The sequence below is a fragment of the Dermacentor albipictus genome, chromosome 6 (assembly GCF_038994185.2).
Source record: "Dermacentor albipictus isolate Rhodes 1998 colony chromosome 6, USDA_Dalb.pri_finalv2, whole genome shotgun sequence".
NCBI lineage: Eukaryota > Metazoa > Arthropoda > Arachnida > Ixodida > Ixodidae > Dermacentor > Dermacentor albipictus.
This window is the reverse complement of record NC_091826.1, coordinates 23,030,294-23,049,123: the sequence shown is the minus strand read 5'-3', so window position 1 is coordinate 23,049,123 and position 18,830 is coordinate 23,030,294. Positions and strand designations below refer to the sequence as shown.

Here is an 18,830-nt window from a genome sequence, read left to right as displayed (position 1 = left end):
CGTGCGCTTCCAAGTGTTTAAGCACAGGTGACGAGGTGTACGTAGATGTCGCATCTTGCTGGAGGATGAAGCTGCCGTCGCGGAACGGCCCATCGAGAAGGAAAGGAACCATGACGTGATCCATCAGTTTTATGTACTCTTCAGGCGTGAGTGATCCATTTCGAACACGGATAATGGGGCCCAAGCCCTGGTATGTGACCATGGCCCAAACATTGATAAATGGCCGATTGCTCACAGTCAACTGCCGGACAAAGATGGGGTCATTCCTAGAAAAAAAGAAGGTATGTGGACATAAGTCTGCAATGCACTGCTCACTTGGTCACTATATGCTGACAGGTTGCATGCTAAAATTGCTTTGTATGTTTCTACAGTTATGACATTCCAAAACTGCTCAGCAGAGACAAACCAAACAATGTTCAGAATGATTCTGCACATTTCCTACAATGTAAAGCTATTCCAATCTGGTGTTATTCCAGATTAGCCATTTGCCCTCCCTGATGGGTCAGAATGGCTTGGGTCCAGCACATATGGGCGGGTGCCACACCCATGTAGGCGAAGCCCGAGCCATTCTGACCTATCACGGAGGGCTAATGGCCGATTTGGAATAAAAACAGATTGGAATAGATGTATGTTATACCAGCCTCGTTGACTATTTTTTTTACCATGGGTACATTTCAATTGTCATGGCGAGGTGCACTAGCATGGCTATTCAGGAAACTGACTGGTTAGCACTGCTTTAAAGAGAGAGAAGTGGTTCTTGTGGGGAAGGAGGAAAGGCTAGCACTATTTTCTGCAACCCATGCAGGAGCACGGCTCAGCGCCAGCAGGGTGCGGAGATGGGATTAAAAGAGAGAGAGGGTAGGAGGGGAGAAAGGTAGAAGGTCGTCCTAGCAGATCAGAGCAGCCCGGCAGGGAGAGCCCAGTGGTTTCACAGGGAACTGATTAAACTTTTCAGCTCTCACAAGGTAACATTCAAAAGTCTGCCATACCTACTGCCATACCTACTGATAATAGCCAGATTTTTCATTGCATTAGCTGACCATTCAGTACAAGAGCACAATCAATGGCTATTAATGCTGTTTAGTAACAAATTTCAGGATGAAAAATAATAATGATGATGGTGAATTGAAGGTGACGTATAGAGTCGGAGTACGGAAGAAATGCCAGGAATATTGAATGTAATGCTGTTTAGAGTATTCCTATTAGCATAGCGTATGCCTATGTTGCATATTCCTATTGTCATGCATAATTATTTTATAGCAAAGCTGTTAGCCTATTGGTGGCCGGCATTATTCATGTCTGCCCGTGAACAAAAATTATCAGCAATGGCTCATACCCTCTAAGCAAGCAAAAATGCAATGGTTCCTCACCCTCGTAATGCAGAAGCTACAAGTACTCAGCAAAGTGAAGTGAACAGTGCATACATTCATTGGAATCACGCATAAAATGTGCAGAACAGTGTACGTTTCAATAAATAGCAAGCTCAAAACAAGTATGCAAACTATCAGTAATGCATTGCCTAGCCCCCTCAGCAGTTGTAGTGGTGGTTTCACAAGAGCTTCGCTGGGCTACCACTTTCGCAGGGCCTAGATGGTGAGTAATTTATATTTTATTCATTACATGTCTGGTTTTTTTTTTGTTTTTCTGGTTACATTTGTGGTTCTTCATTTTTTTTATTTTCCAGCTATACTCTATTTGCATTCATTAAAAAAAAAAAATATTCTGAGGTTCTTACGTGCCAAACTCATGATTTGATTATGAGGCACTCCGCAGTGAACGACTATGGATTAATTTTGGTCACCTGAGGTTCTTTATTGTGCACCCGATGCACAGTAGAAGGGAATTTTCGCATTTCACCCCCATCGAAACGCAGCTACTGTAGGACTGCAGCCATGTTTCATAATGATGTAATGCAAAATAAGTGTGATTTGCTTAGCATTGTTGTAGCTTGTCACGTGGCTAACCTAGACGCAACAAAAAGCCAAAAAAGGATGAAAGCAGGATGAAATTCTTCCACTCGCAATTATTTTCAGTATGGGAGTTATCCTGTTAGGCATATATGAGATATGCTTGATACTAACATCACAAATACAAGCTTTTTGTATCTTTTGCTACCACTTAGATCAAACTTATGATAAACTGAATACTTTATTTCCCTTTAACATGCTAGGTAAACAGTGTCAACTGCATTTAGGAGGTACTCGAATGGCAGTCACAAGTTCAAGGGTGACTATTCCATAGCATCGGAAGCACATGAAGATGCGTAAAGGCACTGATGATTACCAGTTCTGCAGGACTCTCCATGATTTCTTGCTTTTGTCCCACTTGCAACATACTGTCGACTCGTTGGTGAACACAACTCGTTGCCACTGCTCTGCAGTCCAGCCTTTGTGTTCGTTGGCAAACTTCAGCCGCATGGCCTTGAACTCTGGAGTGAGGGTCAACCTGGTGTTGCCATTCCAGCATGCCAATCCAGCTTCCTGCAGCCGGAGTCGGATGACATTTTCACTGGCCTTCAGCTTTAGTTCCCGCTTGATGTCGGCAGTGCTGAGGAAGGGCTCGTCCACCAGAGCAGCCACAATCATGAGATCCTCAAAATCTGTGGTCACCCGCTGCCGACCTGAACGGAATGCGTCACCTATGCGCCCTTCTTCGACATAAGCATGGACAATGCGGAGTGTCGAAGACCTAGTGCAGCCAACAGTGGCGGCAATGGCACGGTGAGAATAGCCCTGCTCATGTAGGCTGATGATCTGACGTCTCCTTTCTTCACTAATGCGTGGCATGGCTTGTTGCACTCTTGTGCAGTTGTTTAAATAGCCAAGTCAAGGACTAGAGCACACATTCGGGAGTCGGGATATAAATATTCTGCACAGCCATTACGCGCAAGTGACTTAAATGATGGCCACGTATTGCAGCTTGTCAGTGCACGGTCATTCCACCGATGCACCTGCATTCCCCACTGCAGTTTCTTATGCAGTCTTGCACGGAGGGCAGCTGTTCATTCATATGTCAAGTTTTCCAATGTGTCCTTCATGCAGTAGGACATTTTTGTATGACTGGACCACTTATCAGCCAAGTCATGGAATTGAAAACCTGCTGTGGAAAGGAAAGAAAGAAAAGGTGAGTATAGCAGAATGCACAGAATCTGCATGAATGCATTGTGTGTAGTGTATTTACTATGGTAGGATGTCCAGGAAGGCGGGCCCGATATTGCTGCTATCTTTAACTTGCAGATAGTACGCGATCTTATGTTTCTGTGCAGTCAAATACACGAATCAACCACTCCTGCCTGCACAAGCTATGCCTCCAAAGCTAAGTCGAACGCCAAAACTAATCGGAACAGCCAGCGCACATATGACTGCGAAGAAAAACGAAACCAATAACAGAAAGAAGGCCTCGCAGGTAACACCATCACCGTAAGATAATCTAGCGACAAATACGGCTTGACATACTGTTGATTAATTACCGTTGCCGATTTATGACAGATTTTTGGATACCAGTACGTGATTGCGCAAACACTTGATACCATGCATAAGCAGTTCGTGATTGCGCTTGATCGCATGCGCCTTCCACGAAACTTACTTAAATCACAGTTGCAACTTAAGATCGCTTCACCTCGCATTAACACCAAAAAACTTTAACGTCCTCCTCTGAGAGTAGCTGTTGACACTCAGGTCGACGCGATGCGTCTCGGCATCGCAATATGATCGCAACATGAAGCTACGCCGGAACTCGATGTAGTGAAGTATGTATATATTTTTCTAAAGAGACAGGTATCTTACCGAACCGCCTTCCGAGTTGCCACCGATTGTAGGATTAAAAACGCAAAACGAAACAAGCGATGCGATAAACAGGAACCAATGTACTTCCGAAAGTGTTTCACTACAAGCGGGATCGAACCGAAGCAGTGAAGTCGTGTAAAGTGCAGTCTGAGACACCAAACTTCCGGTCATGTGAACCCCCAATTCCGGCTTTCTTTCTTTTCTTCCTCGCGCGCTCGCGTTTTGCAAGAACTGCAAAAGCGCGGCCTTTTCAACTTTCTGTGCTTGTTATGGGACGCATTATCTGCGATTCCAGTTCGTAATTGCGCAAACGACTGCAATGCGCGGTATTACACAGCTTCGGTAAGTTTCCAGATGCACTGCTGTCGTAGATTCCAACTCGGAACAAGTTTAATACAGGCGTCACGTGAGCACTTCCAATCGCGATTGGCTCATTTGCGCAAGAGAAATTCGGTCATTTCGGTTCACGACCTCCTCTTGGTTCAGTTCCGTGCTTAAAAATCGCCTACACAGCAATTACACGCCGCATATCTGTGCAATCAAATTACGTGTAACACGCATTCCGATCATCTATTTCCTCTTTGCGTTTCAGTTTATGCTGGCGGTACGTGGAGCATTATGTCGTGCCATTACAGAGGTGACCAGATGAAATGGCAGTTGTACTTAATGTACTTCAGCGTCGTGTTTGTGCTGCCCCTAAATTCTTACGAGCACTGTACTCATGTTGTAAAGAGCCTGTTTTGTTTTATGGCAAGCTTGGAGATATATACACCCACATTGACCCAAGCACAGTGTAATCGTCTCTTGCAGTTTATACAAGCAAACCTGATTTTTTTTTTTTTATGCTTGAGCTGCTACGTGGCATAACTGCTTCTTGTATATTATTATGTTGCCATTGCCAGACTCCATTCAGGATACAACACTCTGAAAGTGTAAAGCAATTCGTGAATTTTCCAATAGCTGACTGCGCTTGCATTGTATCCCAACTCGGAGCCTGTAAGGGTTGCTGCACATGGAACTCATTTACTGTAACACACATGAGGAGTGCTGTTTACCTCACAGATCCCAACCACAGTATTGTTTCTGTCACCCTGCTTCCACTGAATTTGATAGACGATGACGTGGACGTAAACTGCCAAAATGTCAGGCTATGCACATTAGAATCAAGTAGCACTGTCCTTTGCTTTAATATGTTTGAGTCAAAAGGTGAAGTGCAGTGGATGAAAATGCTGAAACTACTTAGAGCTAGAGCTGCTACTGCCAAAGAATCACTGTTTCCGTTGGCATTGCTTTCTTGTGGGCTCAAAGCAGTATTAGAGCAGTCCTTCTCATATTGCCGGGTTATTCGGATCACTGTGGGCATTAAGCATCTGAGATACCCTGCAATGTGTCACTGTGAGTGGCCATCCTTGTGCATATTGATGATCTTCTGCTTTGTTTCAAGTGAGAGGCGTGCCTTTGCACTGCTCCGCCACTGTTTTTTGGGCTGCAATTCTAGAGGCTCAGATTTAGCTTTCAGTGTGCGCCGGGTCATGGTGCCAGTTCTGTGCTTTTTCTTTGGCTTCAAACCATCAGGCTTCACATTCACTATTCATGCACCATCCTGAAAGAAAACATCATCACTATCATAGTGAGCTTATTTAATACCCGTGCACGTGAGCATAAAGAAGTTACAGTAACTACACATTGCCGCTTGCAGCATAGTACTGACAGTTCCTCACATTGAGCCATTTCCAATGACTTCTATCTCAACCAAACCTCAACATGAGGCAGTGAGCAAAAGCAAACAAAATTACCTCTTTTGGCTACTGTGTTACGCAAGTCCTGAAGACGCAATTTTATAAAGATATGCTCCACACATTTGTAGCGTGTATATCCAGGGAATGTTTTTAAACCATAATTAGGAACGTCACTGGAGATATTCAGAGCATTAGCTAGGTGTACACATTCATACCTTTAAACAAGAATGCTTGGTTTATTGACATTATTTTGCACAGCTTGCAAAACAAAAACAGGAGGAGTAACCTTTACAAAACAACACAAACTACCAATAAATGTTTATAGATAGTTTAGATTTGGGCTTGTTCAGTACCTCTGGAAGAAACTCACAGCCCAGCCTATCACTGCATCTTTTGTCTTACAAACACAGTAAAGATGCCATGCACTTTCATGAGGCTGAAACCCATAACTTGGCCAAAAATATAAGAAATAAATTGTCTTCATGATTTCAAAACCACATGAAAAAAAAAAGAAGAAGCAATTTCGTTTCTTGATGCCTGCAACTTCTCTTCACAGGGACACTATGTCCACAAACAGTGGGCCTTTAGTATACAAATGGTCCTGCTTCATTTGCAGTAGCACCACATTCAACATTCGCACTGTCACTGTCATCACTCTCACCATATAACTCAACGTCCTTCAACAGAAGCCTTTTCTCCGCACTATCACAGTGATTTCGAAGTTTCTGTAGTTGGCTGCTGGCAACCGGCTCTTTCGCTGTGATGAGCGCTCCTTTGCTGGTGACAACCTCTCGCATCTTTTCCGGAAGCGAAGCGTAAAATGCACACGCCAGGTTCGGCATGTCTCTCAACTTGTCCCACTCCTTTTTGATGAGAGCCCACAGGTTGTCGGGGGACGGGTCCGCCAGCCTTCGGCGGCAGAGGCGTTCCTTCAGCAGTGCCCAGGCATTTCGGATGGGGTTGAGGTCTTCGCACTTGGGTGGCCAGAGCAACTGGGTGATACCATGGGCCTCGAGATGCCCTCGGACACGGTCCGACAAATAGGTGGGTGTGGGGTCGTGCTGCAGCAAAAATCCGCCGTCACGAAACGGCCCGTCGAGGAGGAACGGCAGGAGCACACTGTCAACAACATCAAGGTAGTCGTCGGGCGTTAATGAGCCTCTTTCAACCCTGTGGATGGGGCCAAGACCCTCGTATGTGACAGCAGTCCAGACGTTGATGAACGGGTGGCTGCTGGCACCGAGCTGACGCACAAATAATGGGTCATTCCTGTGCAGAGGTTTCAAGATAAGTAACTGGAATGTCTGTCATGTGTCTACAATAAAATGATTGAGAAGGCCAAGCTTTCTAAGTTACAGTAAAGGCCAGCTAAAAATCAAGTCAGTGAATGATTTTAATAAAAATACCCATGCATGAAATATTGTTGTGAAATATATTGTTTCCCATCTATTCTATTATGAAACCCTTTGCATAGTTGAAAGTACTATGAAGTATGCTTGAGCTGAATGAAACTGAAAACTTTCTTGAGTTGAGTGAATGCCACGTGTGAAGAAAATTGCACGTTGCCAAATTTCTCTTCAGAACACAGTTCTGTAAATGCATACTACGCATACTCTGTCAGTAGTGATTTGTTAGATTTCTCTGTTGTCATCACATGGCCGATTACAGAACGTTGAAATGCATTGTCCGATAGATGCTACCTACTGCTGTCAAAGCTTCTGTACCACATATTGTCATTCAAAGCAGCACGTCAGATAAAATGATTAATTTTATAACAATGCTCACGATTCATAAAATACATCATGCAATTCTGCAATTTCTCAGTTTTCTGTATAAGGGTCACCACTTCATCAGCTTTATCAAACACCCAAAAATCAAGAAGGTGCAAAGAGGCAAATGCACCAGATGCACTTTAAACATGTTCTGGACTTGGTGCTTAAACCTTTTGTGGGAGAAGGTCTGATGGTGGCAGCTATGTCGATCATTAAGTTCCTGCACCTTATAGCCCCACCCCTTTTCTAACCCATCAACTCCAGATGGCTAGAGCTTAGAAGGCAGCCACAAAATTTCTTGCCAGCACCATGAAGGCTCACATCCACAAACAAAAGTAAATGTAGCATGCGTCACTGTAAGTGTGATAATGCTTATCATTGCAGGACCAAAAGTCACAATGAGCTTACTTGCATAAGCCAAATGCTCTTCTACATGAGCACATAAGGCATGCAATTTGATTTTGAGAATGCGACAGCTTAAAAGCACGACAAGAATAACCGAAGCAGACCCTCAGGTTTACAGGAAAACGTTATTTATGCAACTTTTTAGCAGAGCACAGACCAGTGGAAGTAGAATGCTTGAGTGTGCTCCATTTGCCCCTGCCAATGAATGTGTAACATTAGAATCAAAAACAAAAGTTAGCTCTCACTTGTAACTGCAGTGACATTCAATAGACTAATTTCACCACATTCTGAGAGCACCCGGCCACATGGTGACAGTAGCCATCTCTTGCTGTACTTAGCTTTAAACAATGATGAGAGGAATGCCGAGGAGAATGCCATAGTGAATTTTTCCTCAGGATATTGGGGGGAGATAAGTCTTATCAACCCCACTCCAACTGTACATTTTTCTTATTTTGACCTTTTTGTTTCTTGATGTAGAGGGCTCAGCAGGTTTCTTATGTCACATCAAGCTGCTTATCCTAGTACCTCTTCAGCCCAATAAAAAAAATTCCTATTAGCATGCTCTGCAGCAGTGTTAATGTAGCAAAACTCGTCCTGAAGCGAGTTTATTTAGTGGAAATCGTAAGGTACAGTGTTTTTGATGCAAGTGCAGGACAGACAAATGTATTTAAATAATTCGAGTTCACAAGTCGAAGCACCACAACTTGAAAACCTTTCCCACAAGCTTACTATATTTAAGCATTTAGAAAGCAAGCAAGAAATTGTTACCAATTTTGAAGAGGTCTCCAGGACCGTTTGCTCTTGTCCCACTTGCAGCAGATTGTGGATTCGTTGGTGAACACCACAGACTGCCACTGGTCAGCAGTCCAGCTGCTGTACTCGCTGGCGAAATTGAGCCGGGCATTTCTAAATTCGGGCTTCAGTGATCGCCTTGTGTTGCTGTTGATACAGCTCAGGCCTGCTTCATGTAACCTGTGACAAGAATCATATGCACACATAAGGCAGCGGTTGGCTATAAATGGCAAGTAGACCACTCGAATAATAATCATCTTCATCAGCAGCAGCAGCAGCAGCCTAATTTATGTCAACTGCAGGACGAAGACCTTCTACAGCGATCTGCGATTACCCCTGCTGTGCGTCGGCTGACTACATGCTACGCCTGAAAATTCCCTAATCTCATCACGCCACTGAATTTTCTATTGTCGTTGGTTGCACTTCCCTTTCATCATTATGCCATTACGCCACCCCATTACTTTATTACTAATAACCTACCACAGTGGCCATGTCATTGTGCTGCTGAGAACACGGTCATGAGTTCGAATCCCGGCTGTCGTGGCCATTTAAATGGCGACACTATGCAAAAACATTTGTGCAATTAAATGTAGGTGCACATTCTGCAAGTAGTGGCAGTTATACCAGAACCCAGCACTACGGGATCTCTCATTGTCCCTGTGTTGGACGTTAAACCCCATGGACCATCAATCACTCCAGTAGACGAACAGTTCACTGCTTAACAATGAGACAGCTCCAGCTATACTTATACCATGTGCACGACCAAGCGTCTTCAGCGCGCAGAAACCACGGACACAAGAGGGATAGGACAAGCACTAACTTCCAACTGAGAACACACGGGTCCTCGGACCCGAAACTAAAACGAAGCGCCGCATCATACCATGTGCAGAAACCACGGACACAAGAGGGATAGGACAAGCACTAACTTCCAACTGACAACATACGGGTCCTCAGGCCCGAAACTAAACCGAAGCGCCGCGTACAAACACAATTCCGTCTTGCCTGTGGCGAATGGTCTGCTCGCTGACCGGAATGCCCAGCTCTTGCTTGATGTCGCCGGCGCTGAGGAACGGCTCGTCGACTACGGCCGCTATGATCATCAAGTCTTGGAAGTCGTCGGTCACACGCGGTCGGCTCGAACGCGACGCGTCGGCGATGCGGCCTTCGTCGCGGTACGCGTGGACGACGCGAAGCACGGTGGTGACAGCGCAGCCGATCTCGGCGGCGATGGCGCGCACGGGCTTGCCCTGCTTGGACAGCTCGACGATGCGCAGTCTGTTTTCTCTGCTCACGCGCGGTGGCATTTTCGGCCCCCGGTCGACGTCTCGGCTGGACGAACCTCGCCGGACCGCATTGGACGAGCGGCCGACAACTGTTGGATCTACCACGGTCGAAGAACACAGCGCCGGTGAAACTCCAGGGGCAGCTGGTTTCGAGAAGTGTGATTGGCATCAAGATCATGTAAACAAAGCCAAGGCGTCTTGTCTTGCGCCGACTTGCGTTTGGCTAAATTGTTTGGCATCCCAAAAAAGTTTGTCACAACATGGCGACGATGACGTAATAGCGCCCAGAGTAATCAAAAGCATGGCCTTCAAGATCAATTTGTGTTACCTTTGACGTGCAAACCAGCACAAAAAGTTCCTAAAACTTATAACCACCAACTTTATTAACTTAGGCATACCTAAACTTATAAGTGGGACTATAAAGAGAGAATTCTGACTTCAAATTTTTAAATTAATAACGTGGTCACGTGGTTTCGTAGTAAGAGCGGGTGATTTAAATCTCACCAGCATAGTCTACATTGAGACAGAAAGGTTTGACGAACACAACGAGGTGAACTGCCCATGAGTGAGTATAGCTCGACACATCACTCATTAGCAAGAATAAGGAGTACTGAGACCCGGGCATCTCGATTTGTTTTCCGTTAGTTGCAACCATATGGAGCAGTCATAAATGCATGCGGCTTCATGCAGTTGCATTCAGTCATTAGGTATTTCCTTTCGTTTTTTAAAGCAAAACTTCCTTTGCGTATACATGATACAACGCCTTCGTCCACGTGACATCGCTTCGTCGACGTCTCGCACTGCATCCGCTTTACTTAGTGGCTGCATTTCCGTATACCTTGTGAAAGGTGTAGTCCGTAAGCACTTGCATCGCATTACATGTTGTGGAGCAGGAAAGAAAATACAATTATACGCAAGTCGCATTTAGCTACACAACACTTAATTAAACGCTTCACGAAGGCTCCGCTTCACATAGATTTCAACGTGCGCGTTGCATCTGCGTTATTATTTTCTCGTTCCTAGTCACTCTCAGTCCCTCGTCAACTGCTTTCTTTTCTTGTTTTCTATTGTTATTTATCACTAGAAGACCAATCTTGTGTTCTTACGGTGTATTCGACACCCCTCTTTGATGTGTGCCAAATAATCCAGGGCGCAAACAAGTAACAAAAAAAAGGAGACCGATGTTTTGGGCACAACTCGGCACGGACATTATGATTGAAGTCCCTGCGCTTCTTTTTAATTATTTTTTATGCGAAGCATATTACGAGAGCTCAACCCAGCTCCTCAGGCGCGGCGGTGTCGCCTTGAAACCACGTGACACCGTGACGTCACGACAGAGGAGAAGTGGCTTTGGCTCAACTCTTGCAAGACGGGCTGGGTGCGAATCGAACCAGGGTCTCCGGAGTGTGGGACAGAGACGCTACCACTGAGCCACGAGTACGATGCTTCAAAGCGGTACAAAAGCGCCTCTAGTGAATGCGGTGTTGCCTTAGAAACGAGCTGTTTCTAAGGCGTGCGTCTCTTGCTCAGGCGCACATTTCGTTGCCGCGCCGAACGCTGCTTTGCTCGACGTTCACCGCGTCCAATGCGGGGCGCGTAGTCGCTGCCCTGTAGCCCATTGTCTTACACCCCTTGGCGGGTCGACGGGAACGCTGTCGCGTTCCACTCTTGAAGGCGAAGCAGTAATGCATGAGTTGTTTCTTCGTCTAGCCGAACCAAATATAGCCAAGCAACAGCAGTTCACCAGGCTAAACAGTGGTTCAACAACTAAAATAAAGGCTAGTATGCTTCGCATCCTGGGCTTAACCTTACCTAAGCCACAGCCATTTTTTTTAAAGCTAAGTAGTACGGATGCGCGAATATTCGAAACTTTCGAATAAGTAATCGAATATAGTCCTATTCGACTCGGTCTCCGAAACGAATAGTCTGTCACTATTCGAAAACGCGAGTATTTTTCGAATATTTCAAAATGCCTACTACGCCCAATTAAACACAATATTGGAGCAGAAGTACGGTAAATGTTCACCCCCGCAGGCATAGTATTGACATAAAACATGAGAGCTTGAGTAGTGGAGCACGCTACGTCGCTTAGATACTTTACAGGCTATACAGTGATAATTAGAACTCTCTAAAGAGTCATGCACACGCAACAACAAAAAAAAATTGCTTGTTTACTCTTAGTGTTCCGTTTATGCTTTTAATAAACAACGCTTCATAACGTACTATGTAATGACAGAAAACTTGCCAACCATAAGAATACTAGGATGTGAACATCGCATTATATCAATTGTGATAATAGCTGTTCATTATTCGAAATCTATTGGATTCGACTCGCTTCTGGCACTATTAGATTTGTATTCGATTCGGTTTAAAGAAATCACTATTCTTACACCCCTACAAGTAGTGAGAACATTTGAACTCGCTGTCGACGCATCCTATTCATCAGCTCTAGAGGAGCTGTTTCCTTTCCTCCCTCCAGGAAATGAACTGTCAAATTAATGCAAACACGCATTTTCACCAGGGGACGGTCGAAAACTCTTTTCGTCCGCTAAGTTGTTCCTAAAATGGTCCGATACTGTTGACACCGAAGTGGGCGGTCATGTCTAATAACGTGTCTCAAATACAGGTGGCCTAAAATGATGCCGTGAGATATCGGACACGAACCGTGTACTTCGCTGACCACCGCTAGCACAAAAAGCGGTTCTCTGTTTTGGCACCACAGTGCTACGCTTCTCCCGATGTATTTCGTAGCTTTCTAAATTTTTCTACAGCGAAGCTGTATATGGCTAGCCACTTCGCCCGTACGTCCATCTGTCTGTCGCCTGTGCACCGAAAACTCCTCCGACGCAACCTCATGCGCATGCGCGAGAAAAAAAGAGAGAAGGAGACGTGCGATTGGCTGCTACAGTAATGACGTCGTTGCCCTCCGTTGCAGCCGAGCGCGCGCGCAGCAGTTTCTCTCCGGCACCGAAACGGGCAAGTTGCGCGTCATACGTACTCCTGAGGAGCAGGCAGCTTTCGATCAGCAACGCCGCGAGCAGCACTGGGAACGAGCTCGTCTGTGTCGTACCGATGCCGCAGCCCGGGCACAAGGACAGGCTCGTGCAGCCGAGCGCAAGCAGCAACTGCGTACCGAGAATCTGGCAGCCTATCAAGCCGTCGTTTAATGAACCGTCAGGATTAACCCAGTGATAAACACTGGGGCCGCACGTTTCAGCTCCGCTGGTTAACCGTCTGTAAGGAGTACTTGGGCGGTAATATTTTTTTATTATTATTTCTTGCTCCGCATTATCTACCGTGATATAGAAACGGCTGTCAACCACCCAAAGCTGTGTACTCCGCCGCTCTGTGAACATGCAAATTAGGAAGAACATGGCGGACGACACTGCCTCCGAGGGGAGGACGAAGACGTCGCTACTTACCAAAGAAAGGAAACCATATCCAGAGATTTTAATTACGATGGTTATTATTATGACTCTCAAATATTTCATGCGCCCACAGTGGGATACAGGCAGTGAGCAAAACATGGCGGCCACGACGCGTTTCCATCTCTCGCAATCGCTTCCTGCGCATGCAAGAAACGATTGTACAGACATCGTGTACATGGGCGCACTTGTTTGTGAGAAATAAATGAAATCAAAAGCATAGCCTTCCGAATTCGCTCCTGCTACTCATAGTGAGCCTTCGCTGGGGTGTACAGTACTGGGGCGTTGCTTTGAACACCACCTGAGTATAGAGGCGGAAATTTCGCATAGGAAGAAAAAGAAGCAGACGTTGCGTTCTCGTGGGATGCGTTGACGGCCGGGAAGCACCGTCTGGTCTCGGGAAGTCCGGTCTGATCCCGGACAGCGTTCAAAGGCAGCGTCGTCAAGCGACTTCAGCAGGTGTCTGCAAAGAAAAAGGTTAGCAAGAACGCGAGACAGAAGTGCGGGTGGCAACGCCCACTAACCCAATCACTCGCGCTTCTGGCCTTTGGCGTCGTGAATTTTTACAGCGCCAACTCTGCATGGTCTTGTTGTTGTTGTTGTTGTAAAGAAAGGATTACAGCGCATTCTGAAGCTGGTCCCAAGCAAACAACTTTTGAGAACTGTTCCCGCGCGCAGAGGTACCGCAAGTACGAGAAAATATAATTGCAAATCCGCCGCGTCTCACTGATCATGTACCGCTGCTGAGATCGCGACACGAAATTCAAGAAAGGGATGTTTGGCCATCCGCTTTCTCCGATAGTAGTCATTCCTTTTCCGTCACTTCACTAAACAAAAAATAAATGAACGGATACAGAGTTTGGAAGGAATATTCTTGACTGGTTTAGTGTAGCGCGTGTATATATATATATATATATATATATATATATATATATATATATATGTATAGTTCCACAACCGTCTCGCGGTGGCTCAGATGACTGTGCCGCTCTTCTGCCGAGCCCGAGGACCTGGGTTCGATCCCTTACCGCGGCAGCCGCATTTCGATGGAGGCAAAATGCAAAAAAGATAAAAGAATCTCGTATACTTAGATTTAGGTTCACGTTAAACAATCAGAAAAAAAAGAGTAAAAAAAAAACTCAGGTGGTCAAAATAATTCTGGCGTCCTCCTCCACTGCGGTTGTTCCTCACAACCTACTGAGCAGTTTCGTTTCGTCTCCCCCTACTTTCATTCCCTACCCCCTGTGCAGCGCGGTTGAGGTGTCCTCTGCTGAGAGACAAGTTACTGCGCTGCACTTTACCCCAACCTTTCCTTCCCATCATTAAGAATCTCCTTCTCTCTCTCTCTGAGCATCTTCGTGTAGATATCGTTATTGAATTTAAACGGCGCGCCCTCGCGCTATGTTCAGCGCTGAAAAAAAAATTGAAACGTGAACAGCAAGGAACGCTTTTTACGCGTAATCACACGGAGGTGTGACGCGTAATCTCTCAGTCGCCGGTTCCTAAGTACGGGCTAGTCGTCTCTAAAGTGTGCGCTTTGGAGCCTGTGTTAATTAGCCACCGTTACGAACACAGGTGAACCCGGAAACGGAACGAAGCATCGCAGTAGAGTTTCCGAGCGTTTGAATTGACGAGAACTGCACACTGCGTGAGCGTGTGGTGGTATTGAACTTTCTGTCGAGGTCAGACTCGTCGTCGAAAGCCTTGGCCGTCGTCTGTACGCAAACGTGTACAGTATCCTGCCACTGATAACGCTGGGATCGCAGCTGAAACCATGATTTGTGAACGCTATAATATTCTGCCTGCACACAGTAGTATTGTAGTAAAACAACCTATTGGGCTACTTGGTGCATTGTGTTAAGGAATAAACCAGCCAAAAAAAAAGGGATGCACACAACAGACATACAAGACCTCTTTCCTGTATTCTTGTATGTTTCCTGCGTGCGTCTTTCTTTTTGTTTTTTTTTTAATACCACAGTAGTATGTTAGGCTGTTAGGCGTTTCAGTTTTTTATCACACACTCTAAAAACAGTTTGCACCTTTTGGGGTGTGTATTTGTCCCACAACAATAATCGTCATCTGCCTAGCTTGCGTTTCCTTTCTTGAAAACCCGGCGCTCGCTACTTTCCTGTCGAGAATGCTGCGTCACACTGATAACGCTCATGCCGTTCGTGACTGGGAAGTACCGGGCTCGCAGCGTTAGAGAAAGGAAACGCGGGCAAGACAGACGACGATTATCGTTGTGGGACAGATATACACCCCAAAGGGTGCAACTGTTTTTACACTCTTAGAAAAATTTACACCCTTTGGGGCGTATCTTGTCCCACAACAATAATCGTCATCTGTCTGGCCCGCGTTTCCTTTCTTTAACGCTGCGAGCCTGGTACTTCCCAGTCACGAACGGCATGCGCCTTATCAGTGTGACGCAGCTTCTCGACAGGAAAGTAGCGAGCGCCGAGCTTTCAAGAAAGGAAACGCAAGCAAGGCAGATGATGATTATCGTTGTGGGACAGATATACACCCCAAAGGGTGCAACTGTTTTAGAGTGCAGCACACACGGTGTGATTCTGGCAGGTGCACATGTCTCGGAAGAAAGAGCTCGCCGTCGACGACAGCGAATGCGAAGACCTCGGCTTGACGGTGGTCTACGTCTTCTGCGGCTTCCTCGTCATCTTGGCGCTGCGAAAGCTGGTGCTGCTCATCGTGACCTACGCAGAGGCGATCGTGATGATGGTGGCCGAGCACCTGCTGGAAGAGCAACTGGACAGGATGGCGATGAACTTCGCGCGCCCTTCCCGTGTCGTGGGTCGCAAGAACGTCGCCTGCGATGCCGACGAGAAGGACGTCGACGAAATCGACGGTGGTCGCGGCAAGTATTGCGAAGGTATTGCGGTTAATTGCAGCCACGCCCCAGAGAGACGACTCCCTCTGGGCGAAGACCAAGCGGATCTCGGAGGCCGTACTTTCGCTTAATGCGGGCACCGAAAGCGATTGCGGAGCCGGAATGACGTCATAGACGCCATATTTTGAGCATTGTGGCGGGATTTTTGAAGCGCGAGGCACTGTAGTGCGAAAAAGAAAAGAAAAAAGTACGAAGGATTAACAAAAGAAGGACAAACATTGCTAACCCTTCGCTCTTTCTCTTCGGCTTCGTGCTGCAAAAATTATGCCGTGAGCTGGACCAACGCCAGCCCCAAATTTATATTCCTATCCACTATATTATCTATCGTTATTGACGCATGCGGTCAAAAAAAAAAAAGCGTGGCCGTCGAGATTGAATTGTGTTGACCAGAGAGAGTCGTTGCAGGCGCGTGTATTTGACCCTACGCCTTTAACTATACATCGGGCTTGCGGTGCTGATACGTGTGATGACGCTTGTGCGCTTGTGACTTAGTTTTGTCCTTCTGGCCTCCTCTCTCTCTCTTTTTTTTTCTAGCTGTTGCTTTCACGCTCCTAGCTTGATTATATGTTTTCTTGTTTATAGTTTGTTTTGTTATAGCTCCTTGTCCAACAGCGTCGGTTGTTGTAGCTTACGCATCGTTTAAACTGCTCGTTTTCATTGTTCGCGCGACTGTGAGCTTACGTTTAGGTGCATTTAAAAAAAACCCAGGGTGGTTAAATCTAATCCTGGGTCCCACACGTGCCTCACGGTCAGATCGTGCTTTGGGAACATTAAACTACAGAATTTAATTTTTTGTTATTATTGACTTATATTTACGTCTGCAATGTGCCAAAAATAGAGGTCATTATGAATGAATGAATGAATGAATGAATGAATGAATGAATGAATGAATGAATGAATGAATGAATGAATGAATGAATGAATGAATGAATGAATGAATTATATTACTGTTGCCTCGGGAATTGTTTCTAAGGTGCCTTGAATGACCACGGTGCTGGTTGTAGGCCCCATGAAAAGCGAACACGCGTGGAATTCCGGCGAGAGGCGACCCACGCTTGACGAGACCTTCGGCAGGCCCGTGCAAGGGAACGACGACAGTAGCGACGACAACTTGGACGAAGACGCGCTAAGTGACCGGGAAGGATCGACGCTCGTAAGTCCAGCTCGGTTCCGCTAAGCTTTCAGCGATTCGTTATGTGCCATATTCGACTGGTCGGCTTTCGAGCGCTCTCGTGATGCGCTTTGCATCCGGCTATAGTCGAAATCAATCGTTCGGAACAAATTCGCCTGGTTCGTTCAGGACACTCCAGAGTGCACCGCTCCAGCTGGGAGCGCTCGGAGGCGATTTCGTTACCCCCAACCTGTAAGTGTGTGAGAGCCTACAGAAATACGACACAAACTCGATCACGGGGCTTACCCCGGTTGCTCTGGGAGCAGCCGTAGCGCATTCGGCCGGGGCAGGCGTTCTCTGGCTCCGATCTCGAGAGAGCTTCGCATTAGGTCCGCACCCCTGCAGACCGAGTAGGAGCGCGATAGCAACCAGTCGAATGTACCATTAGAGTGTCGTGCGTCTTGTGTGTTGGCGATTGTGTACGTTTGTGTGCGTGTGCACGTAGTTGGCGTTTGCATTGTCGTTTTCATTTCCTTATTTTTGCCCGTCTATCCTGCCCCCGCGTGCATTTTTTTCACTAATAAAGACTTGCCAATTGGGTCCTTGTTATGCTGGTGTGGTTCCGGGCTTGCACACGTGCGCCAGATACTTTTCAGCGTTGAAGGAAAGTAACACGTAAAGCTGGCTCCTCCTCATAAACCGTAGCGTGGAGGAGAAGCCAGAGTTTAAGAAACGCGGGTGCGCGCTTTTAAAAGCGAGTAGCTTTCTCTGGCTGTTTCGCCCATTTTGGTCGTGGTCGGCGGTGGTCCGCGCATTCGCCGTCAGCACAAAGGCGCCGACGCAAAGGGCGCATGCGCAACTGATCTGCGAGGGTGGTGTCCAAAACCGGACGTCTATGACGTGCAAAGGCGTAGCGTTTAATATCCCCATTTCAAAATCAAGAGGGCGCCTGAAGACAGCACACATATGTCGGGTTGGCCTATTTGTATAGAAACCTATACAACAGCTACAAGTGGGCTGGTTAACGGCTCTCTTTTCTCCCTGTGGAAATACGCGATGAAACAACTAACGATACCTAAAATAGTCTCACTACGACAAATACTGGCTACGGCGACCTTTCCTTTAAAAATCTATTCCCCGTTTGCTCCCCCCCCCTTTTTTTTTTCGTCCGAAGGACGGCTTATCCAACATCGTGAAGGTCGTGCTGGACTCGTTCGCCGAGAGCCTGCAGGCGTCCCACCCGGCTCTCGACACGCGCGACACCTCGCGGCTGTTCGGCGAACTGCTCGGAGCCTGCGGCCAGTTGGTGGCGGCCACGTTTGCCGACGTCCTAGACCGCACGTGAGTTCGTCGTGCGTGGGTCACGAGAGTTTCGGTTGTTCGTGTTCTCTGTGTCCCGTAGACAAAGGCTGCAGAGCGCGACGTCACGAAGATAGATGCGGTGATGCCTTTGTCACATATTCAGTGCAAAAGAAAGGTTCGACAAGCTTTATACTGCCCTGTATTTTCTCTCTAAGGTCAACATAAGCACACGCTGCTCCAACAATGTAAATCCAACTGTGGCCACCAACGGGGCTTGCGACGCGATGCCCCACGGCGTCGCGTCACCGTATATG

The 18,830-nt window shown here is 46.6% G+C and overlaps 1 protein-coding gene across 4 annotated transcripts in view; it reads left to right on the top strand.

The window, feature by feature from the left end:
* The first annotated feature begins 2,886 nt into the window (after positions 1–2,886).
* Positions 2,887–18,830, top strand: part of LOC139060872 (serine/threonine-protein kinase haspin-like) — a 28,674-nt gene continuing 12,730 nt past the window's right edge. For 2 of the 4 annotated variants that reach the window (XM_070540124.1, XM_070540127.1), the window contains exons 1-4: positions 2,887–3,123; positions 15,776–16,085; positions 17,108–17,256; positions 18,389–18,555. In XM_070540124.1, the coding sequence (XP_070396225.1) occupies positions 2,899–3,123; positions 15,776–16,085; positions 17,108–17,256; positions 18,389–18,555 (851 nt within the window). In that variant the 5' untranslated portion in view covers positions 2,887–2,898. Of the gene's footprint in view, positions 3,124–13,524; positions 13,679–15,775; positions 16,086–17,107; positions 17,257–18,388; positions 18,556–18,830 lie in introns of those variants that run through there. The other 2 variants (XM_070540125.1, XM_070540126.1) reach the window with 2 other exon arrangements.